The sequence below is a fragment of the Labeo rohita genome, chromosome 17 (genome assembly GCF_022985175.1).
Source record: "Labeo rohita strain BAU-BD-2019 chromosome 17, IGBB_LRoh.1.0, whole genome shotgun sequence".
In the NCBI taxonomy this organism is placed as follows: domain Eukaryota; kingdom Metazoa; phylum Chordata; class Actinopteri; order Cypriniformes; family Cyprinidae; genus Labeo; species Labeo rohita.
The window spans coordinates 14,943,288-14,968,353 of NC_066885.1; the positions used below are offsets into that span (position 1 = coordinate 14,943,288).

The 25,066-nt window shown below is 35.7% G+C and overlaps 1 protein-coding gene across 1 annotated transcript; it reads left to right on the forward strand.

Moving 5' to 3' along the window:
- The first annotated feature begins 394 nt into the window (after nucleotides 1–394).
- Nucleotides 395–23,379, forward strand: sgms1a (sphingomyelin synthase 1a). The gene is made up of 6 exons (XM_051133431.1): nucleotides 395–629; nucleotides 15,440–16,306; nucleotides 17,929–18,046; nucleotides 18,618–18,771; nucleotides 18,959–19,125; nucleotides 20,975–23,379. Exons 2-6 carry the CDS (start codon nucleotides 15,666–15,668, stop codon nucleotides 21,152–21,154), a joined length of 1,260 nt encoding a protein of 419 aa, XP_050989388.1. The 5' UTR covers nucleotides 395–629; nucleotides 15,440–15,665; the 3' UTR covers nucleotides 21,155–23,379.
- The last annotated feature ends 1,687 nt before the right edge of the window (nucleotides 23,380–25,066 follow it).

The following is a 25,066-nucleotide window of genomic DNA, read 5'->3' on the forward strand; positions in this document are numbered from 1 at the left end:
ATGGGTTGGTTTTGGGTGTAGTAGGCTTAAATACGTATGCATGTTAAGTATGATTACTTACTGATGTCACTGAAATAACACAATATCAATAAACAAACTACTGGACAGTATGTGCCTAGGTGTTTCAACAACATACATCCTCATACCCTTCATACCAGTGTCATAAATTGAGGGGAAAAAATCTTAAATCAAAAATTATCCATTAGCTATTAAATTTGAATATAAAAATAGGTGATATCACTAGGTGTGTGTAATATGTAGATAGATAATTTAATACACTTACATACAAATAAATCCAGTGTTATGTTTTGGTTGGACCTCGAAGAGAGGGCGGGGCGCTGAGTACTACGTCACGAGCGGTGGGATAAGACGGGATCCCCCCTCCCTCCCCTTCCTTCTTCTTCTTCACGCAGGACCGACCGCTTTAAAACCGCCCACTGACGCGCACCTCTCCAGCTTGGTATACGCGGCTAAAACCACCAACCCCATCACAACACAGTCACACTCTTCTGACGGGGATATATCACCCGACAGCGGGATTATCAGGAGAGGCGTGTTGTTTTGGCCTGGACCAGGATCGCGTCGGATCGGACGAGCTACAAGTCTTCTTTGGAAAAAATAACAACGCGGTGAGTTCGACTCAACGGAGCTGTTGATCTTCACTACCCCGGGGCCTTTCTAAAAGCACGTTTCTTGTATTTTGACGTCCACTAGTCATCTATGGGTCTCTTATAACCGCCCACTGTGGACTAGAGGAATTTATTTTCTGTTAAGATCGAGTGATCCTTTGCTGTGTAATCTCTCTTTAATCGCTTGCCTAATCTGTACCATCTCTAACGTTTCTAAAGGTAAACAGCCGTTATAAGACGACACACGGGTGGGAATCTCAGCTTTTGCCACGTATTAAACCATTTGTCGTAATAGCGCGTGATCTCGATGGCCGTAATAAAGTGTAACGTTTTTTTCTCTCGTCCGACGCGTCAGTTGACGAAAACCGTAGCAATTTCTTCCACTCATAGCGCTCGGTGACAGCCTGGTGAGTATAGTGCGAAAAGTGGGTGATACAATTTGTTAGAGGCTGAGTGGCCCACATGTTGCTTTTTGGGGTTGTTGTTTACGTAGTCCGATTTAACACGTCCTATTTACAAATCGTTGCCAAATATGCCACCGAGCGTTTAAGGCGATCGTTCACCCCAAAATTACAATTCTAAAATTCTCTCTGAGAAATATTAAGTTAAACAATTATTTATGTTTGTAATATTCTGTGCACAATAAAACGGTTTTCAATGCGCTCAAGTCAAATTGAAATTTGAACAATATTGACCGAGATATTGACAGAGATGCTTGTACTTGAAAACAACATTTCATTTGTAACCAAACACACATAGGCCTGCATTTTCCATTAACCCTTACGAAAATTAACCATGGGTTTATTGTAGTAAAATGCAGTTTTAATACAAATACCATGGTTAAACTATGATTCGTGTATCAAAACTGTGGTTAATTTGTGGTTACCATTTGTGTTGTTTGGTTTTTGTACTAAAACCATGGTTAATTTTCGTAAGGGAACCTAGGTGGCTTCAAGCCAAACATCGTTCCAACGTTGTTCCAAACCTGTATGACTTTCCATCTTCCTGTTTTGTGTTGAATAAAAAAGAAGATGTTAGAAAACATTCACTACTTTTCTACATTTTTACATAACATTTTTTACAGTCTGTTATTCTAACTAATTCTCATTTTGTATTAAGGATAAAAGAAAGTCATATGTGACTGTTGACCACAAAACCAGTTGTAAGGGTCAATTTTCTGAAATTGAGATTTATACATCAACTGAAAGCCGAATAAGCTTTCCACTGAATTTTTGGCCAAGACACAACACTATTTTAAAATCTGGAAATAGAGGGTGCACAAAGATTTAAATATTGTGAAAATCCCCTTTAAAGCTGTCCAAATGAAGATCTTAGAAATGCATATTACTAATCAAAAATTAAGTTTTGATATATTTACGGTAGGAAATTTACAAAATATCTTCATGGAACATGATCTTTACTTAATATCCTAATATATGTTTGGCATAAAAGAAAAAAATTATTTTTGGCTATAGCTACAAGTATACCCATGCTACTTAAGACTAGTTTTGTGGTCCATGGTCATATGAGTTTGTAACAACAATAGGGTGAGTATTCATTCTGAGGCGATTCCGGTAAACCTCCAAGACTGTTGAAACGGTGGCAGGCAAAATATTATTTGTTCCCGACTTCCAGTTTATTCTTTGCACTCTGAATCCAGACACAGTTGAGTAAGACCTTATCACTCTCATCTCTAGATATTTGTCACTGACTGATTAACATTTGTCCACTAGAGCTGTAAAACTACAGCTGTGTCTTCACAGTTGATACTTAGTTTACTGCCAGCAGTGAAGACTTTGACCTTGTACTCTCTGTTTTATGTGGGGAATATATGAAATATTGACCCACCAAAAGGCTGTGAAACCACGTCATTTTGATAGGAGAGTTAAAAGTTGGTCTTAAGCCACCTAGACAATTGCTTGATCTTGTTTGACGGCATGGAGTGAACAAAATCTGGAGTCAGATGTTGGCCGCAGTTCTGTAGTTTGAGACCCAAGGTTTCAGTTTGTTTCTGTCTAAAGAAGCACAAGAGTGCCTAAACCGCTTTTTTGTTTTTTTTTCTCAGGAATGACTTGAAACTAGGCCACATCACGGAAGCCATAGTGAGAAAAACGTGTTTCTAATTACTGGAAAGGAGAGCAGGAAAGAGGGAGATAATAACATACTCACATAGTCGTGTTTTACAAATAGGCTTATGCATAAAGAAGCATTTTAGTCTTTGATTTATCTGTTATTCTACGTATCAATGTAATCCTAAACATCCAAGTGATTTATTTTTTATAGTCAGATGTGATGTAAGTTTAAAACCGGTGATTTGTGTGGTTTTTGCAATGATTGAATGAGGATGTGGAGTCATTGTGACATTCCTGTTCAGTTTCTTTTACGCTCCACCCTTCTCTATCTCTAGTGGTTTCTCTTTCTATCACTCTGTTTTTCTTTTTTTACTCAGACACACATCCTCTTGTCCCTGTTTTTTTTTTTTTTCTATCATACAATTTGTCCTACTTAAAGTGAAATGTCATGTGGGCTAATTATAGGAAGAGGTCTGTATTTTTATCATCAATATCCCAGTGTATGTTAATAACAACATTCACAAGCAGGGCCTTGAATTCATGGAACCCAGTTTTTTTTTTTTTTTTTTTTTTAATGAGTAGACCATATATCATGGAAGACATTAGTAGGTCCCCCTTGTTGTCACAGATCCCAAGTGAAAGTGTATATGCATGGGGAAAATTTTAGTACTTTTCAGGTGTGTTGGCTCTGTCTTCTAGTCATCTGTTTGTTTCACTTTTTCTATCTGTAACCTTGTAATCGTGTTTGTATGAATGTTCGTCAGGCTTCTGTTAGTGCATTTAGATGGCAGGTGGTGTTTTGATGTAGTTTTAAGTGCAAGTCTCTAGAGTATTCCAGCAGTGTTTTCAACCAGTTAATGCACTGATTACACACTTCACTTCATCGCATGCATAAAAATACAGGATTACTGTACTCAATGCATATTAAGGAGGCTAAATATCAGACTTATTAACAGCATGTGCAGACTAAAGTACCGGCAGAGGGTGAGTGAGTATAATGAGGTAATAACAGCCCTCAAAGATCTTTTAATATCTGAATAAATCACCCAAACACCCTCAGTACCCCTCTGTTTGTGCCACATAAGACTGTGTGCTTGTAATTTGAAATGTAAAGATTACTTCATGAGACATTTCACTCTCTGCACACAAATTTGGTTTTCAGTTTTGTTTCGTTGTGCCAGTGTGTGTTTTTTGTGTTCGGTGGTTCAGTATCCTGTGGGCAAAGAATTGTGGGCAAAGAAGTACTCTACATTACCGTTACTGGTTGTATGTTTATTCAAATAAATTGTGTGGTGTTGTAAGCCAAATTAAGAGAAACCAAATGTAGGAGGAAAAAGTGGAATAGAAAAAGAGAATAAGGAAGAGAAATTTGGGAATGTGTGGCAGTGAATTTAAATTCGAGGAAATGCTTGCCAGTTGAGTTATTAAATTGTAAACGTGTGATCTGCAGGAGTTGTGCTTTCTAGTTATGTAGAGGTCAGATTGTTTCTGCTTAGGGGATGGTTATGAAAATATGCATACTAATAAGGTTGATTAATAAAAACAGGCAAAACAGAGGCAGAGGTGAGGTTATGGGAGTTGCAGGTGTTTAGAGGAGCTGGGTTGAAAGAGGACCTTGTCAAGGTCACAGTGAAGAAGGAGTACCAGTTTTGCAGAATATAAAGTATTGTATTTTGGTGATAACAGTATCAGCTGCTACTTTTTATTATCCACATGCACAGGGCGGGTGTGGGAACCACAGGACCTTCAGTAGACTTATGCAACAATGGACAACTTGCAACAGGAGATGCAAAAAGTAGATTGGCTTAGTTTAACTCACAAACTCCCTGCAGCTCTCTTAAGAAACCCCATTGGTTCCCCAAACACTAGTTTGGGAAACACTGCTACTCTTAAAAATAAAGGTGCTTCATGATGCCATAGAAGAACCTTTTTTTGTCTAAATGGTTCCATAAAGAACCTTTAACATCTGAAGAACCTTTCTGTTTCACCAAAGGTTCTTTGTGGTGAAAGAAGATTATTTAGATTATAAAAAGGTAAGAAAGAGATGGTTCTTTAAAGAACCTATGACTGGATGGTTCTTTGTGGAACCAAAAATGGTTCTACTCTGGCATTGCTTTGAAGAAATGCCAGAGAATCTTTAAAGCATCTTTGTTTTTAAGAGTGTAGGACTTTGTTTCTTCTATGGAACATAAAAGAAGATATTTGTTTATCTGTCGATACAATGAAAGTCAGTGGAGTTCAGTGTTGTTTTAAACCCCACTGACTTTCATCGCATCAACAAAGCCAGTTGAAACGCTTTCATTATTTCAGAATATCCTCTTTTTGTGTTGCACAGAAGAAAGTCATACAGGTTTGGAATGACTTGAAGGTGTTAAACAATGATGTCATCCTCACTTCTGGGTAAACTGCCCCTTTAACTGAACTGAACTTTAAATAAATCACTTTCTCTCTCTGTCATATAAATAGAATACAAAAATTCCCCTGGCATCAGCTGTTTAAGCTGCGTTCTTATAGCCTATATCTGGTAGAGCAACGCTAAGGCCATAGCTTTGATTCCAAGGGAATATGCATATTGTAAACCTGTATAATGTATACATAAAAAATAAACACAACAAAAATAGCGTCGGTGGTGGAATCAGGCTTGCTGTGCTAGGTAAAGGTACACATCTATGAGGAGGATGTGGGTTGTAGATGTAGGGCAGGATAGCAAGGAGAGCACCAAAACAGTGTTGATGTCTTAGTCTTGTAAGCACTGATGAATTAATCTGTGTTGTTACTTGCTTCTGAAGTCTGTCATTTCCTCATGCAGCGCTGGTAGAGCTAAAATGATTTATTTCATCTCTGAATCACAGAGACGGACATTGAAAACTTCTCCTAATGGAAAAATCCACACACATACACGCTGCAGAGCACAGTTGGAGATTCTAGTAGATGGTTTGCTTTCCTTCTCTAAAGAAACATTTGCTTTCCCACAACCTGCCAAATGGGAGAAAAACGCTGCTGCTAGAGCATGGGAAAGTAGAGAAACTGAAGCTTTTAAGGACGGTATCTCTAAGTGATCGTTTACACAACTGGTGGTTTTGCCATCTCTTGCAAAATCGGAAGATAAGTTACAAACAGCTTTATGTTCAAAAAATGCTTATGTCATCTGTTAAATTAGCATTCTTAAATGCCATGCAGATTTTAGTTTTCAGATAACAAAATGTAAAAACAGCTGTTTTGGCAGACGTTCACAGTTGATAAAACTTCTTGTTTATGACTTCTTAAGGCAAGTTTGGTTATAACTGCATGTCCACTTCTGCATTTTTACAAAATGGTGATGTGAACACAACTAACCTTACGTAACAAAACGCAAAAACCTATCAGTTTTTGGGCAAGTTATAAAGTATTGACTTAAATTATATAGTTTTAACTAAACCAAATGTAAAACTATATATTGCAGTTCTACAGTTCTGAAATGACAGTCATTTACAATTGAATGAGATTCCAAATGGATTGTACTGCCATGTGCATGATTCATTTAACTGCCTGTAAAATTTAAATATTAACCAGAATGTCCAGCTGTAAGCAAATCCAACTAGTGTGCTTCATCTGAGTAAAGGCAAATAAGCTATTTATTCCTGCTGTAACTTTAAAGAGAACTGCTGCTTCTTTGCCAGTACACACAGTGTGATAATTAGAAAACCAAGAGAGTGCTTGGCTGTCCTATATCTGTATTGACCTGCACAAGTGTGTATGTGTTGCATGACTAACTGCAGTTAGTAAAGACGTCAGTGTGTGCTGTTTGGTCAAACGTTGGTCTTTATATTGGTTATGTATTGTCTTTTGAGTTAGCAGGCGTGTTTTCATTAATTTCATGTGTGTCATTGGTTTCACTGTTTCCACCTTTCCATGAGTTGGACTATGTGCTAAAGAATGGACAATATTATTGACATGGACTTCAGTGGCCAGTGATCTCTTTCTCCTTTGCTTGCATGCACGTGTGTCTGAGTTGTGTCCTGGTATATGTGTGTTGTGTAAATATTTGCCTCCTTTTGTGAATAGAAACTGAGCCAGGTGTGTTAAGAGGCCATGTTTGTTTTAAGATGATGTAAAATGAGATGTAATCAAAACTCACAGAGCAGCTACATTAATATCTCTTGTGTATACAGCATTCAGTTTCTACAATAATGTTCTTTCAGTATCATGCAAAAATGTTGAAGGATAGAGCTGGTGAAATTAGTGCTGTCAAAATCGGCGTGTTAACGCAGGTGATTAATTTTTCCAGTTTAACGGTGTTAAAAAAGTTTAGTGCAGTGAACGCAGTGGTGGAGCTAGGGTTCTGTAAAGATGCAGAATGTCTTTATGACCACATCAGATAGGAGACTTTTAGTGTGCGGAAACGGTACATGTGACGAGGCAGCTTCAGTAGAACAACAGTGAACTGTGGTCAGATGAGATGTTGTCAGGCCATATGTCAGTAAAAATTAATTTACCTGTCCGTGTCGGAGCTCATTCTCTTCAATTGCACGCACAAATGTAGCCTGTACCCTGTAGCCTGTATTATTTCATATTAACCCATTTAAACCCACCGGCAACTATAGTTGCCACAGTTTATAGTTGTCATTTTCCTTTTGATATTATTTTTCTAGATGTTATCCATGATTTATTTCTCAATGACATGCAAGCAAACAACCAAATAAGAGGGAAAAAAAGATATTCACTCACTTCCTGTCACGTGAGGCTGTCAAGATCCTACCCCTACTTCCAGGAAGCATGCCGAGGGCAAACCCTCCCAAAGAAAGATCATTTTCATGTTACTAAGTGTTTTTTGTTGTCATATTAATACAAAATCATGGTCTCTAGAAGGTTTCTAGAATCATCCAAACAAAACAAATCTTACAAGAGAATCTTACTTTGTCAAATGTCCTACAGTTGCTGGTGGGCAAATGACTTGTCAGTACATATATATTGGGCAAATGGGGTACAACTGTGCTAATAGGTTATTAAATCAAGGTTGTTGGTCTTGTTTAGTGCTTTTTTGGGAGAAGAGAGATAGAAAAAGGGAGTTGAGAGGACACGTATGACACAACGTCCCATTCTGAAAACACAGTTCAGTTTTGAAAGAAATTGTCTGTATGAATTTATTTTTTAATGTATTTAATTGTTTTATCTTTTTATTTGTTTTTGGTTATATAGATGTCATTTTTTTTCTTCATTCTTTTTATTTTTATTAATTTATTTTTATTTACCTTTTTGATACACAATGCACTTAAGGGGCAACTTAATGGCTGGACTTTGTTCTGCACTAAGTTCCACCACTTTACGACAAATAGATATGTTGTTTGTTGTCGTTTTCACATTCAAGAGATAGGCTAGATTCAAATTTGACATTGAAGGGGCACATACAACTTATTCGACCACTGGCAATTATAGTTGCCGCACATTCAAATACGATTATCAAAAAAAAGAAAATTAAAGTAATAGCACCCAAATAAGCTAATAAACCAGCTGCTATGATGTCTGGTAATCAAAGAATAAAAGAAAAAAAGAGGAAATCAATCACTTTTGTAGCTTCAAGGATTCGTCTACATTTAATTTAGTATTTGATAACTTTATTCAATTTTTGTTTCCTATATTTATATTTCCTACTTGCTGAAAGGCACAGGTAATTAATGGGCTTATGTGAAGATTGTTTTAAAGGAGAAGTCCACTTCCAGAACAAAAATTCACATATAATGTACTCACCCCCTTGTCATCCAAGATGTTCATGTGTTTCTTTCTTCAGTCGTAAAGAAATGTTGTTGGAGAAACTTTTCTCCATATAATGGACTGCTACAGTGCCCCCAAGTTTGAACTTCCAAAATGCAGCTTTAAGCGATCCCAGCTGAGGAAGAAGAGTCTTATCTAGCGAAACGATCAGTTATTTTCATTAAGAAAACAAAAATACAGTTTAAATACTTTTTAATTTCAAACGCTCGTCTTGTCTTGCTCTGCCTGAACTCTGTGTATTCTGGCTCAGGACAGTTACGGTATGTTGAAAAACTCCAACTGTATTTTCTCCCTCAACTTTAAAAATAATTTCAAAATCATCCTACATTGCAGCAGAAGTACCGAACCAGTCTTTGCAAAGTGAACATGCAAAGAAGATAAAACACCCTCAACAAAAAGGGTAAAACCACAATATAGGACGATTTTGAAGGTGAGGGAGAACATGAAATGAGAGTTTTTCGACATACCCTAATTGTCATGAACCGGGAAAAAAACAGAGTTCAGGTAGAGCAAGACAAGACGAGCGTTTGACATTAAAAAGTATATAATTTGTATAAAACGATCGTTTCGCCAGATTCTTCTTCCTCGGCTGGGATCGTTTGCAACCGCATTTGGGATTGTTTGAAGCAATCTAATAAATGTTCAAACTGATAGCTCTCAATTATACTGTAAAGTTGAATGGCTGTAGTCAGTGTTTGAATATTAGGAAAAAAAGAACAATTTCCTAGACAAATCAGTAATGTTGGTATCAGTGATACTCACCTTCAGTAATAAAATAGTCATAATACCAACTGTCATATATAATAAATTTTATGTTTTGGAATTTCGTTGAATTAAATTCAATTTCATAGAATTCTGTGGAATGTTATAGAATGCTGTCATGCGTTTCCTTGGCATTTCCATGAAGTTTATAACATTCAGGGTTTTAAACTAGTGTGTTTTCCTTTGAAAATGCCTAACTTTTGCTACGGTTACGCCTCTAGTTTACACTACTCATTGAGGGTCATTTTTGACCCTCGAAAACTAAGACTTTTGAAAACGCTGCAAAACACGTTTTAGTTAGAAAACTCCGGGTTGCATTTCAGTGTAAACAGACCATAGTTGTACCTGTATGAATGGTCATGCATTTTCGATTGTGTAGTGTGGACTGAGATTGTTTCTGAAACACAGTGAAAACACCAGTGTTTTCATATTTCCTTTATGTAGTAATTATCAAGCAGTGAACTGGGTGAACAAGGCAGATTATTATCAGATCCGTAATCCAGTTTCATTTATGAGATTTCAAGTAATCAGGTGTTTTGAAGAATCACCCTTGTTTTATGCTTTTCTTGGGCCCGCCATTAAGAAGATTTACTGAAATATGACTGACAACCTTGGAAAACCAGTAAATGCTAAAACAGTGTTACAATATGTTTGAACTGAATCCAAGGAGTTTTCTGACAAGAGAATGAGGAAGAAAACCTCTGATGTTGATAAAAGAGAGGAAGACAGTGGACACAGGCAGGTGAGAAATAAAAGCCTTGTGTTTGCAAAGGGATTTTTGCGTTTTATAATTTAATATTGTGTTCCTGTTTTCATCAGTCATGCACTGTTTTTTTTATTATTGTACTGTCAGCTGTGTATGCTGAAGCCTGTGTTTATACACGTGGGTGTTTTCAACATCTGCTTGGTTAATTTTTTTCCCGTATCAAATGTCGTCGCACTTTGGGAAAGAAAGGCTGTGCCTTTCTTTGGTTTGCATACGAAGTATCAGCCGTAATGTTAAATGAGGATTTATAGAAAATCTTATTGAGCAGGTTTACTGAGCCAAGGTGAGATTTGTTGATTCATGTTGTCAGTTTCAGTTCATTGTTTATATGATTAACTGGAAAAACTGGTATAAACTGTAATGATGCATGCGTAATTAACATCTGAACATTCATTGTTAATAATTCATCGTTTTAAAAAGAAATGCATTGTTATAGGACAATTAAATAGACAATGTCAAGTAGAGAGGCTTTATAGATAGATTAATGTTGGCTAATGTATATTGCACACAGTAAGTTAAAACAGAATGAGCTGTTTGTCCTGAATTTTAAGAATGTTTATATAACACATTTGAACTTACTCAGCTGACCCTTGTTTGCTCACTTCTACATTTTTTTTTTTTTTTTTTAAATGTGTACTAAGATTCAGAAGCCATGGACTGCAACTTGACCTCTTGTTATTCAACAACTGCCTAAGTTAAAATTCAACTTTTACCATTTTAAAATGCAAAAACATATTTCAAGGAAGGAAGTGTTTCAGCGCTGTTTATTTCCATCACAAACACTCCTTTTATTTCTAGTAAACACAAGGATATATAATGGGATAACTTCTAACAAAACAATAAGGAAACAACGTGAACTGGTGAGTGTCTCAGATCCTCAGAGCCAAAAATAAAACCGGTTTAGTGACGTCATAGGGTTAAGGCCTGACACAAAAAGGGCGTAAAATAAACAAGAATAAATGTTGTGGAAAACTAAACTGCTTCTTACCCACAGGTCATTTCTTTAAGAGCAACATAGATCTGCTGAAGGATGAAAGCTAATGGTTCCCTGGTCATCTGACATATGGCCTGTGGTTATTTGGCATCATTTCCAAGCTGCTATTTACTTGTTGTTTCTCAGTGCTTAGTTTAGTCTTCGTTTTTTGTGAGTGTGCATGTGTGTGAGTGAATTTTTCCCCCTAAGCTGATTTAATAACCAAAGGTCTTCTAAACATAGTGTTGAGTCAGAGACTTTTAATCTCCCTCTGTCTCTCTCTCTCTTTCTCTCAGTCTAAGTTTGCTCTTTGTATCCTGCTGCATGCTCAATTACACACACAGACAAGTTACAGCTTGGCAAGTAGGAGACGTAATCCGCATATCAGAACATTGAGGGTGTGTGTGGCGTAATTATTACGTAACAAGTAATATATTGTCTATCTGTATGTCCTCAGTCAACAGTCAAAGCTTATAAATAAAGATTGCACAGCTCTACAATTAGCTAAAAATGTGTGAGAATAAAACATAGCAGTGGCCTCCCACTGTTGCTTCAGGAGGTATTTTTCCTGTTATTCAGGTATTATTCATGTTCCTATTTTCCCAAGCTTTGAAACAAAACCAAACAGCTATGAGGTGAATTGCAACATTATAAACTTTACAAAAAGCAAGTGATAATTGGGGGGGGAAATGACTCAAAATGAGTCATGTATTTTATGACTCATCCCTTGAATCATTATGAACTATTGATAAGTATTTAAAAAGTGAAAAAAAATGCAAAAAAAGAAAGAAACTTAATACTTTAATTCAGAAAGAAAAAAGCATTGAAAGTGACAGTAAAGACATTTATAATATTACAAAGGATTTTAATTTTTAAATGCTGCTCTTTTTATATATATATATATATATATATATATATATATACACACACACCATATCCATGAAGATATTTTGTAAGTTTGTACCATAAATATATCTCACATTATTTTTTGTTTGGTAATATGCATTGCTAATAACTTAATTTGGACAACTTTAAAGGCGATTTTTCTCAATAGTTTTTGTTTATTTAATTTTTGCACCTTTAGATTTTCAAATAGTTGTAACTCAGCCAAATATTGTCCTATCTTAGCAAACATACATCAATGGAAAGATTGTTTATTCAGCTTTCAGATGATGTATAGTTGTATAATACATTTTTAAACAGTTGACCCTTATGACTGGTTTTGTTACATTTTTAAGAACAGTTTACGTTATTACAGTTTTTACTGTATCAAATAACTACAGCCTTGGTGAATATAAGCGACTTATTTAAAAAATATATAATAATTTAATAGTGTAAGGGAAGATGTTTAAATAATTTTCTTTCCATTTAATTTTAAATTGATTTAAAGGATTAGTTCACTTACAGAATAATGATAATTATGATCATTTGCTGATAATTTACTGATAATTTACTCACCCCTGTGTCATCCAAGATGTTCATGTCTTTCTTTTTTCAGTCTGAACGAAATTAAGGTTTTTGAGGAAAACATTCAAGGATTTTTCTCCATATAGTGGACTACAATTGGGAAAGGGTTTCAGTGCAGCTTCAAACACGATCCCATCCAAGGAATAAGGGTCTTGTATGGAGAAACAATCTTTAGTTTTCTAAAAAAAGAAGAAAAAAATGTGCTGATCGTTTCACTAGATAAGACACTTATTCCTAAACTGTAATCGTGTAGAGCCCTTTGAGGCTGCATTGAAAGTACAATTTGGACCTTCAACCTGTTGGTTCCCATTGATATATGGAGAAAAATACTGGAATGTTTTCCTCAAAAACCTTAATTTCTTTTTGACTGATGAAAGACATGAACATCTTGGATGGCATGCAGTGGCGGCTACTGGTCTGTCAAATAGGGGAAGCTCATTTTCGGCCTACATCGTAAAATTGTCTATTTATTTATTCACAAGAATGTGCCTTATTGTCATAAGTAAGTCACAATGCAAACAATCGTAAAAAAAAAAAGCTTTAGTTTTATTATGCAAAATATGATGTATTTTTTCTTTTAGTCAGATGCTACTATATAGTATAAATATTTTGCAATTTAAATAAGGTTATTATGGAGATTTATTTATTTATTTATTTCTAAAGTATTTTAATAGAAATATAAGGTTTCATTATGTTATGTTAAAATTTTTCAAGATTACTATATATATATATATATATATATATTTATAGTCATCCTCCATGTTAATATTTAATGTAGTAATCTATATATATATATTGATTACTACATTAAATATTAACATGAATGAATGAATGAACGATCTAAAAAAAATATTAAACTCTGTAAAAGTGAAACAAGGAATGTGGTGTATAATTGTGTGAAATGTATGATGAAAATCAAGCAATTTCGCCAAGCAAATATAAAGAAATAGGTTGCAGCAGTTTTATTTCGACTGAACTTGAGAAATCCGCGATGGGACTGAGCGCGAATAGCTTCAGCGATTCCTTATAGTACAAAATCGCTGTCAGTCAAAAGGAGATGCAATCTTTCGACAGACCCTCCAATCATCATGCAGAAGCTCGGAGTCCAGGCCAGCCCACTCCTCATTTGCTCCTCATTCACCCCCAGAGACGCTGAGCGTCCGTGGGCGTGACATAATCGCAGCGTTTATCCAATGACCGTCTAGTTTCAAAGCACTGAAAAAAAACGTTCAAAGCAGCCCCATTGAAGTCAATGGACGCTGGGCTTCAACGGGGAAATGCACTGTGACGCTACGGGAATGTATGAGAAGAAAATCAAGTCAGCCGACCTGCTATATCTAACTGATTCTGAACGAACTCGTCTTTGAGATGAACGTTTTCTAACGCATTTTTAGTCAATAAAATGTTAATACAATAGTACATAATTTGACCATTAATTTTGTGACATTATAGGGGAAGCTGAGCTTCCCTTGCAGTCTTAAAGAAATCGCCACTGATGGCATGGGGGTAGTGTTGTCACGATACCAAAATGTTGACTTCAATACGGCACCTGACTAAAAAGCCAAATCTTATTTCATGATATAGTAATTTTTTTTTTTCACAAGAATTTATATGATGACATAGTCATTTTTTGTTATTTTATCTTTGTTATTAATAATAAGAACCTAGATGCACAAAACAAACTAAAACAAAGACACAAATGAAATAAAGAGGGCCCTATGAAATCTGTTTTATTTTAGAATCTATTTTAATGATTACACTAAAAACATATTTATCAAAAAGCATGTCTAATTAATTGAAATCATGAAAGTTGCAGAACTTAACAGCAATTTATTCAAAGTTTAACAAAAAATTACATGTTTTTAAGGCCCTATTTTTGTCAAATTCAGTTTTGTTTGTGAATCTCTGTTTTCTGTACATTTTCTGGATTCTATTTTAATCGTTTCATTACATTCTAATAATCAAAAGCATGTCTAATGAATTTATAAAGGATAATTAGATTTGATAAAAAATTAATTTATTATAGGCTATTTATTTTGTTTTTTCAGAAGTACTGTGTTGTGTATTTACAATTTTCTGGTAATTTTTTTTTTTTTGTGGTAAACATTCCTTAAACATTGTTTTAATAATATTTTTATTAGTAGTAGTAGTGCTACTATCTTTACGTTAAGTAATATATTAATATATTTCTGACTGTCAAGTTAAACCGAACTATTTTTTAACAGGTTGCTGTAAAGACCTTTAGGGTCTTTATTCCTGTGACGATAGTTTTCCTCATGAAGTGACTCTCAGAGCAGTTCTAGAGATTATGTTAATGTGTTCATGTACTCATATATTAAGTGGGCAGAGCCTGAAAACACTGCAAGCGTCAGGCGTATGTGTAGTAAACAAAACTGTGCATCTGCACCATTCACTAAAACAGACAGGCAGAAATACGGCTCTTATTAAAAAGCATTCTTAAAGTACCAGTACTAGTAAAATGCGGAATCGTACCGTTTTTAAAAGCAGGGTATTACAAAACTTTATAAGTACCTGTATATTGTGCAACACTATGTGGAAGTGAACTAATCCTTTAAATCTTGATACATTTTTATTGAGTAATAATCACACTGACTTTCAGTAGCACTGATCTCTGGAGAAGCAAATATGTATGTTTTCTGCAGAACTGCTGTAGATGAAGATGGTGATTCAGACAAATGTGGTTTGTTTGTTTTGGTTTGTTTTTTACTGCTGTGACTGCTGAACTACAGTTGCTATGGTTGGAAAACACTCTTAGCAAACGGAATGAATACTATCTATATATTCCTCTGACACACACAGACTGCATGCTGTGCTCACAGTTATTGTCGTTGGGCCACACTGCCGAACAGGATGTGCTAGTGACACATGCGCACGTTTTTGTAAATGTCAGCAAAAAATTAGTTGTTTTCTAGGGCTGCTAAGGCAAATAATTACTCAGTTTTTCTGTAGTAACAAATCATGATCTGTTTGCTAATTTGTATGTGCTTTTCTCTTTCAGGGCCATACGTTGGTGCACACAGACACTAAGACATTCAGCATCCTTGAGACTAAAATAAATGTTCAAATTTTCCTTAATTTAACAACCGCGAATGAGGAGGGGGTGAAAAATTGGACCTCCCAGATACTATCCTCCAATGTCCCAGAGACACTATGACTGCTGTCGGGGCACCAAACTGCTGAGTGAAAACCCCTAAAACGGCCCTTTGACTCTTTTTTACCCAGACATGAAGGAGGTGAGGCTGTGGACATGCAGTGACGTCTCTGATTGGCTGACCGACGAAGGCATGCAGGAGTACATGGATGCATTGCAGAATGTGGACGGCCCTGCCCTTTTAAAACTCTCTGAGGAAGACTTTAAGGCCTCGCCTTTGTCTCTGGTCACAGGAGACAGTGGTCGACAGCTTTTGGAACGCATAGAGACTTTGCGCTTCACCAGCCACATGAAGGCGCACAAGAACAACAACCACGAAAAAAGTCACCATGCCAACGGCCACGCTGGCATCGCCCTTGCCAACGGCAGTGTGAGCAACGGCAAGATCCCTAATGGCATTCCAAAGAACGGCTTGCATCCGGAGCCGATTCGCATCTTGATTCCGTCGCTGCCTGAGCAGGAGCGTACGCCGTATCCCACAGAGTGGTTCAAAACAGGCGTGGCCTTCCTTTACGCTTTGTTCTGCTTCCTCACCACAACAGTTGTGATCTCAGTGGTGCACGAGCGTGTCCCACCCAAGGAAGAGTCTCCGCCCCTGCCAGATAAATTCTTTGATCTGTTCGATCGTGTGGAGTGGGCGTTTTCCATCTGTGAAATCAACGGCATGCTGCTTGTGGGACTGTGGTTTACACAGTGGCTTCTGCTTAAACACAGGTTGGTTCCTTAATTATTTTGCAAGTGGTTTTAACCTACACTCCTAGTTCCTGTTAATTAAAAAAAGAAAGTACAATAATTATAATTATTGTTTAAAAAAACTTGCATGACGTTTCCAGCCATTGTTATGTACTGGATAAGCAATAAAGATAAGAATATTTGAATATACAGTTTCTACCCAATAAAATATTTCAGTCAAAAGCGTTTGAACAGTAAGATTTTTAATTTTATTATTTTTTTTTTTTTTTATAAAGAAGTCTCTTCTGCTCACCAAGCCTGCATTTATTTGATCCAAAATACAGCAAAATTACTAATATTGTGAATTTTTTTTACTATTTAAAATAACCGTTTTTTATTTGAATATATATTTTAAAATGTAATTTATTCCTGTGATCAAAGCTAAATTTTCAGCATCATTACTCCAGTCTTTAGTGTCACATGATCCTTCAGAAATCATACTAATATGCTGATTCTGTTCAAAAAAACATTTTTTATCATTATTATCAATATTTAAAACAGTTGAGTACAGTTTTTCATGATTCTTTGATGAATAGAATGATCCAGCGGCAAATCAGAATATTAGAATGATTTCTGAAGGATCATGTGACTGGAGTAATGAAGCTAAAAATTCAGCTTTGAAATCACAGGAATAAATTACTTTTTAAAAAATATTCATACAGAAAACGGTTATTTTAAATATGAAAAATATTTTAACATTTTTAACATTTTACTGTTTTTGCTGTACTTTGGATCAAATAAATGCAGGCTTGTTGAGCAGAAGAGACTTCTTTAAAAAGACATTAAAAAATACTGCTCAAACACTTTTTATTCGTAGTGTATATATTATAAAATATTATATACTATATTACAAATATTTTAGAGTTTGGCATAATTAGAAAATATTTCTACTTAATATCTCAAGAGCTTTTAAAGCAATTTTAAAGCTCTTCTTTCAAATCATTTTAAAGTGATAGTTCACCTGAAAATGAAAATTACCCCATGATTTCCTCACCCTCAAGCTAGGAAAGGTGTATATGACTTCCTTCTTTTCAAACGAATACAATCTGAGTTATATGAAAACAGTTCCTGGCTCTTCCAAGCTTTATAATGACAGTAAATGGCTGTTGAGATTCAAAAGTCCAATAAAGTGCATCCATCCATCATAAAAGTGCTCCCCATGGCTCCAGGGGGTTAATAAAGGCCTTCTGAAGCAAATCGATGTGTTTGTTTAAGAAAAATATCCATATATAAAAATTTCTAAACTGTAATCTCTAGCTTCTGTTAACTGTCATACGCGCATACACGAGAGTGGCGTTCGTTTTTGGGTCAACTATTCCTTTAAGTCATCTTGAGTTCCTTTTTGGCAGTTTGATGAGGCCCCCTAGTGAGCCCTGGCCCTCAGGTTGAAGACCACAGCATTATCCACCAACTAAAGCTTATCACAGCTTGCTAAATTGATTTCATGGCATAATCTTCTAAACAGCTGAGCATTCAACTTAAATCATTTCTTGTCGTGACTCATAAACAGTTCAGAATGCTTTCTTCAGCATTGAGATCCATAAACAATGTGACCTATGCTATGATCTGTCTGTTTTTTGACCCTGATTTCTCTCCGTTTGCAGGTCCATAGTCGGTCGCCGGTTCTTTTTCATTGTGGGAACTCTATATTTGTACAGATGCGTGACCATGTACGTTACGACATTACCTGTGCCAGGCATGCACTTCAAATGCTCCCCAAAGGTAACTGTTGAAGGGCGACAATGCCTGTAGCTTGTCAGTGAAACTAGAGCTTTATTCAGGTTAATGTTGTTCTAGTATGTGTTAATAGTGGTAAATACAGGTGTAAACAGGGTCAAGTGCTCAAACCACATTTGCTGTGAAAACATATGGCATCAAAAAACATCTTGCTGTAGTTTCAGATCTCATTCATGCCTCTAAATATAAATATGCAGATGCACAACTGATATCTCAGAGCTGCAGCAAAACGTATCTGTGGCTAGTGATCTATACTTTGGTTTGCTCTTCACACAGTGCTTGTAAAACTTGGTATAGCACATATGTAGTGTACACCACTTTAAGTTTCTTAAATAGAGGGGGGGGGTTTTGGTCAACGTGTGGTTTCATTGCATAAAAAAACCCCTCCTAAGTCTGCATTAACAGTACCCTAGAAAATGCAGTGAAGGCAGAATATTTATTTTTGAGTAAACTATTCCTTTCGGTCAAAGTTTGTAAGAGAGGATAAAGTAATAAAAGATGACGTAAATGTTTTTGTGCTTGCAAGTGCTTATACGTGTGCTTGTGTGTGTTTCAGCTGTTCGGTGACTGGGAGGCGCAGTCACGGCGGGTAATGAAAATGATGGCTGGTGGTGGCCTGTCAATCACTGGCTCTCACTCTTTGTGTGGAGATTACTTGTACAGTGGACACACAGTGATGCTAACACTAACATACCTCTTTATTAAAGAGTGTGAGTACATGTATTTATAAACAATCATGTCAAACATACTTTAAAATGTAATTTTTAGCCTCTGAATATTGTTGTGATTTGTTGGTATGGCCATCTAGTGGGCATGAAGGGCAATAACATGGATACAGAAAAATACATTATTATACAATACACAAAAGTACTTAAAATCAGTGATGCTTTTTTACAGATTCTCCACGGAGGTTCTGGTGGTATCACTGGATCTGCTGGTGCCTGAGTGCAATCGGTATCTTCTGCATCCTGTTGGCTCATGATCACTACACCGTTGATGTTGTGGTGGCCTACTACATGACCACACGCCTCTTTTGGTGGTATCATACAATGGCAAATCAGCAGGTACTTTATGTAGTAAATTAATCAGTTTTAAATCAACATTTTTCTAGGATATATTTTAAGTGGTAATCAATATTTATATGCATTTCTTGAAAAGAAAATTCAATAGAACTGCAATGAAACATTTTTGTTGTGATCAATACATTACCATAAACATTATTTGTTTATTCAAGAGATTATGAAGCAAAAATACTTTAATACATATACATATACATATACATGGATAATCTTTAATTATATTAATCAAGCTAGTAGTAAAAAAAAAAAATTGCTAAAGTAACTGTCTACACTACTAAGTATTGGTGCATTCACACATGGCATCGGATTTAAATGCATAGTTCACCTAAAAATGAAAATTCTGTCATTAATTACCCACCCTCATATTGTTCCAAACCCGCATGACCTTAATTCATCTTCGTAATGCAAATCAAGATATTTTTGATGAAATCCGAAAGTTTTCAGACCCTGCATAGACAGCAACACAACTACCATGTTCAAGGCCTAGAAAGCTAGTAAGGACTTTGTTAAAATAGTCCATGTGACATCAGTGGTTCAACTATGGAAGCCAGTTTCTGCCACTGAATAAAAATTTGGAAAAAAAAAAAAAAACAGGAAGGTAATTGTGACCTTTTTGTATCACAGTTCTGACATTTTCTGGAATTTTGACATTTTCTCTAATTCTAGCTTTTGTTCTCAGAAATGTGTGATATAAACTTGCAATTACAAGTTATAAAGTCAGGATTGAGATATAAACTTGCAAATCTGACTTTTTTCTCAGAATTGTGTGATATAAACTTGCAATTGTGAGTTATAAAGTCACAATTGCGGGATTTAAACTTGCAATTCTGAGAAAAAAAAAGTCATAATTGCAAGATATAAACTTAATTCTGAGTTTTATTCCAGTTTTGAGGGGGAAAAAAAAAGTCTGATATGTTTTTAGAATTGCAAGTTTATATCTCAGTTGTGACTTTGTAACACGAGTTACAAGGCAGAATTGTAAACTCGCAATTCTGAAAACATATCAGTCTTTTTTTTTTTTTTTTTTACCCTCAAAACTGGACTTTATAACTCGCAATTGCAAGTTTATATTATGCAATTCCGAGAAAAAGAAGTCGATTGTGAGTTTATATTTTGCAGTTCTGACTTTATAACACAATAACCTTTTTTTTTTTTTTTTTAAATAATTCAGTGGTGGAAATGGGCTTCCAAATTTAACCATAACATTATGAAACTACAAGAATACTTTTGTGTGCAAAGAAAGCTCATAAAAAGTATTCTTGTAGCTTCATAAAATTACGGTTGAACCACTGATGTCACATGGGCTATTTTAACAATGTCCTTGCTACATGGACCTTTCTGGGCCTTGGTACTTGCGTTGCTGTCTATGCAGGGTCAGAAAACTCTTGGATTTCATCAGAAATATCTTAATTTGTGTTCCAAAGACAAACGAAGGTCTTACAAGTTAGGAATGACATGAGAGTGAGTAATTAATGATAGAATTTTCATTTTTGGGTTAAATATCCCTTTAACGATTCTCATTTACTTTGAATTGCTGACGTCATGCGTTACCAAACTGAATTGTGTATCAACTTTTCATGCGCCAGTGCATGCGTTAGCCAATCGGTTCACCTTATTCAAATACCATAGCGCAGGCGCTAGCCAATCGTGTTCATGCAACACCAGAAAAGTAATATGATTGGCTGTTGTCACTATGACAGTCGCGTCAGCACCAAGCTTTAACACTGACACCCGTGTGAATGTACCTTAACGTCTGCATTTGATATATTTCGGAAGAACTGGAAAACTGTTGTTTCTTTTGTGTCCTAACTTAATCTCTTCTATTGTTCTATAGGCTCTAAAGGAAATTTCCACTGGCAACCTGTTCTCTCGTGTTTGGTGGTTCGGCCCATTCCAGTACTTTGAGAGTAACGTCCGTGGCATTGTGCCTCGAAACTATCAGCTGCCGTTCTTGTTGCGAACAATGACGAGCGCCCGGGTTAAATACAGTAAGCTGGACTCCCGTGAGTCATGACCCATGGCTCCCGATTGGCTGGAGCTCTGTGAGACTCTAAAAGAGAAACTTCTCTTCCCGTCAAGCCCTGCAAAACTGGTTGAGCACTGTGACGCATATACACCGATCATTTTGTAGTATTTGAAACATTTCAGTGTCCCTAGCAGGTATGTATATGTAGAGCAGAGCACCTAACAACTGGATTTGATTTGCTGCTCTTTATAATAGTTAAAAATGGCCAGGCCTCGACAGACTTGGTCTGGCAGAATATGTCGTTTAAAGTTCATTTACCTGCCAAAACTGTATTGAATAAACTGGAACCCTTATAGAAACAGATTTTGTTTTTAAAAAACATCTTTTTGTAATAATTTTATTAATTCTGGAGTAAGACTTTTTTCTAAATCTTTCGCAGGTTTATTTTCCAAAAACAAGTGTCGTCCAAATAGAATATCTTTTTTAGATTTGTACCTTCCTGAAAGCTGGAACCCGTACAGCTTCAGTGTTTTATAGTGCCTTTCTTCCATACACAGATATATATTTCAACATACAGGACATACACATGTAATATACACACACATTCATAATGTAGATGCTTTAAACATTTATTACAGTGTGTTAACCTGCTATGTTGTCTGTCTGAATGTCTGAAAGTTTTGTTTGGCCTGTAATCATTAAGAGAGGCAGTATGTTTGTATAGAAGCTTTGAATGTGGAAGGTCACTTCTGCCTTTCACATTACAACAATCCTTCGATTCAAACCCTGAGCACACACACTTCCCAGTGTTTTAATTTGAATGATTGTGTTCAGTTATTCATTACTGGAGATTTACACTTTTGTCAGTTGGTGTAGCAAACAAAATACAGATGAATGAAAAATAGTGAAGCTATAGTGTTCATCTGTCAAAAAAAACACTCAAATTTTGCCACGACTAAAGGGCTGTTTATACAGGATGTGTTTTGCTTTCAAAAAAGGTATTGTGTAATTGTTTTTAACATGCAAAACACAGTGATTGTGGTCAAAGATGTCTGTGTAGGGCCTGTTTACATAGCGAAACAACTAAAAGCGGTGCAGATGTGTGCCAGAATGCATCTTTGTGTTTTGTAGCTAATTTAATCCACCAAAGTTTGAACCATGAGAACAAAGTTTTCAAAGCTAGGCTTTGGAAACCATCCTAATTGACAGAAAAGATTTATTTATACAGATTAAATGTTTACAATATTACACATGAAACTAATAATGTAAGTGTATGTAAATGAGGTAATCTGTACATTAAATAACATGTAGTATTGTTGTATGCTGTACAACATAACATGTTTATCTGTCAAAGTAAATGACCCCAATATACGTGTAGTTTTAAATGATAAAAGTTTAGTAAAAGAAGCTATTCGAGGGCGTTTTTTTTTATTTTGTTTTTTTTTAATGTGAAGTGTGTCTGCTCAAATTATGCTTCCGCTAGCCAAAGGGAATCATCAAGTCTCTTGCTCAATCGCCAGAAGTGTTGTACATGTCCTAGAGCAAGAACCAAATAGAAACTGGTGTTATTTTTAACAGGTAGACTGAATGATAGACAAGACAGGCCTGTAAAACGACTGAATGAGTCTCTGAACTGTGAATGTACAATCAGTGACTGCACAGTTTAAAACTGGAAGGAAAATCAGAAGCACTTTAAATTGATACACACTTCTCCGACACACCGCACTTCATTGACCTGGAGCGTAAAAACACTATTTTATTATTCCCCCAAGTAACAGCCTGATTGATGGTTTTACTGTATGCTTTCTTTCAAATGAAACTGACAGTGGAATCAGACCTGTGAATGTGCGACATGTACCAATATGCAGCTGTAATGTATGTAACACTTAGTGTTGATATGAATGGCTGCTGTTTGCCACAGAGTTTTATTGTTTAATTTCATTTTTTTGAGAAAATGGAACATTAATAACCAGTGTTGGGTTCGAAAAGATTTTAAGTTCTAAATAATAAAGTGTTTGTTTATTTAATTGGGAAATCCAGATTGTTAAGCTGTTAATTTAGCTGAGAGAAGTGAACAGAGCATTGGCTTCTGATAAAATATCTGTAAATGCATGTTGATGTTTTTTGTTGTTTTGTTTCCTTATTGTCAATCATAAATCCAGCATTGTCAAATTACTTTATGTTGTCTAATGTAAACCAGGTTATTTGTGCTAAACAATCTCTTAATATGAGACCAGGAGTGGGGCAGATATTGAATAAAAATTTTAATATTCTGTATTGTTCTGTTTTTTTTTTTTTTTTTTCCATTACTTTACTTCAAGAATCAATTAGATGACTGCTGTTCTTCATCAGCTCTTATTTTAGATACTAGAATTTGAAATAATACTGCCTGACAAGGAATTTTTTTTTAGATCTAGATGGTTAGTCATAGCATCACTCATGCTGGCAGTATATTAAACAGATGTTGACTGTTCCACAATAACAAGTACATCATATTTTTGATATTCATTAAGTCAGACACATTTAATGATTCTTTATCTTTGTATTTTTTTTTTATCATATTTGCCACCTTATCTTGCAGCTAGGTTTACTAACAGCAAAACTGCCTTCAGGATTTACTTATAGGGGACGTATCATGAAAATCTGACTTTTTCCAACTATGATCGGTTCCCCGGTGCACCTACCAACCTGGAAAATGTGAAAAAGGACATCTCTGTAACTTTGTTTTGGTAAGCCTTTCTCTGCAAGCTTGTAAAAGTCGCTCAGATTTTGCTTCCCCTGCGACATAGAAAGGGGAACTTATTATAATATTTTGTTTCCACCCACAGTGCTGTCATTTTGTTTTTGTAAGCAACAATGGTGTACCGGTTCTAACGCCATGGTAAAATTTCGAGCAAAGCATGCTAACTGTTGTTGGCTGCACAGACAAGCACAGAACACTGTTTTGAGTCCCAGCCTCAGAGGAGACAAGAGAGCAGTGGATTTATTTATTTATTTTCTGTATATTACCCTGCTAACATATGGATCTAATATAAACATGTGATTTCTTTCCCAGCTGTTTGCCTTCACAGAAGTAAGGACAGTTTAAGCGCAATAGGACATTAAAGAGAACTTGTTTAGTACTTAGGAGTGCGTGGGGTTAATTGTAACACACATGGTTTAAATATTTCCACACACGCCAGCATAACCGAATTTACAGTATTTACTACTTGCCATAGCAACACTATACAGAGAAAAAAAGTGTGCCAAAATTCAAAAGCCTTTTGAAGATTGTTTTTCATCTCAGTTTTTAGTATCCATTTAAAATGAGACAAATATGCTATTATTTTAATCGCCAATTTGTTATTTGTCAGTCTAGATAGTTTATTTGCTTGGCAAGCCAGCAAAAGACACTAACCAGTTTTATATTCCAGTCTCACTGATGGGGAATGTTGTAACACTGCGTTACAATCTGCCCAGCGCATATTAAACTATACTATTCTATGACATTAGCAATGTAGTTTTCACTATTTACTTTTATGGATTTTAATAAAAAACCACAAGAAACAGGTGAATAAAGACTGACAATCGATGTTTAATGTTGAAAAATTATTATTTCAAGAAATGTAAAGCATTTTGGCTCGTTTATGTGTCTCGTGTTCTATGAGAGCTGTGTTTGGAGGGAGGGGAGTGTTTCTCTAATGTCTGAATGTGTTTCATCTATTTGCCCACATTGTTTTGAACTATACTGTATAGCTGTGTTTTGCCATCAGGGCCGTCCCACGCCTGGGTGCGATGTGAACCTCAAAAATTAGAATTTTTTTAATTCTTAAAAAACGCCATTTTTTAATTTGAAAAAGTTAATTGTTTTATTTTATTGACAAAATATTTTAGTTTGTCTTGTATATTTTTTTCATTCGATCAGATAACATTTCATGCTCTCATATGGTAATGTTACAGTGTTACATAGGGGCATATTGT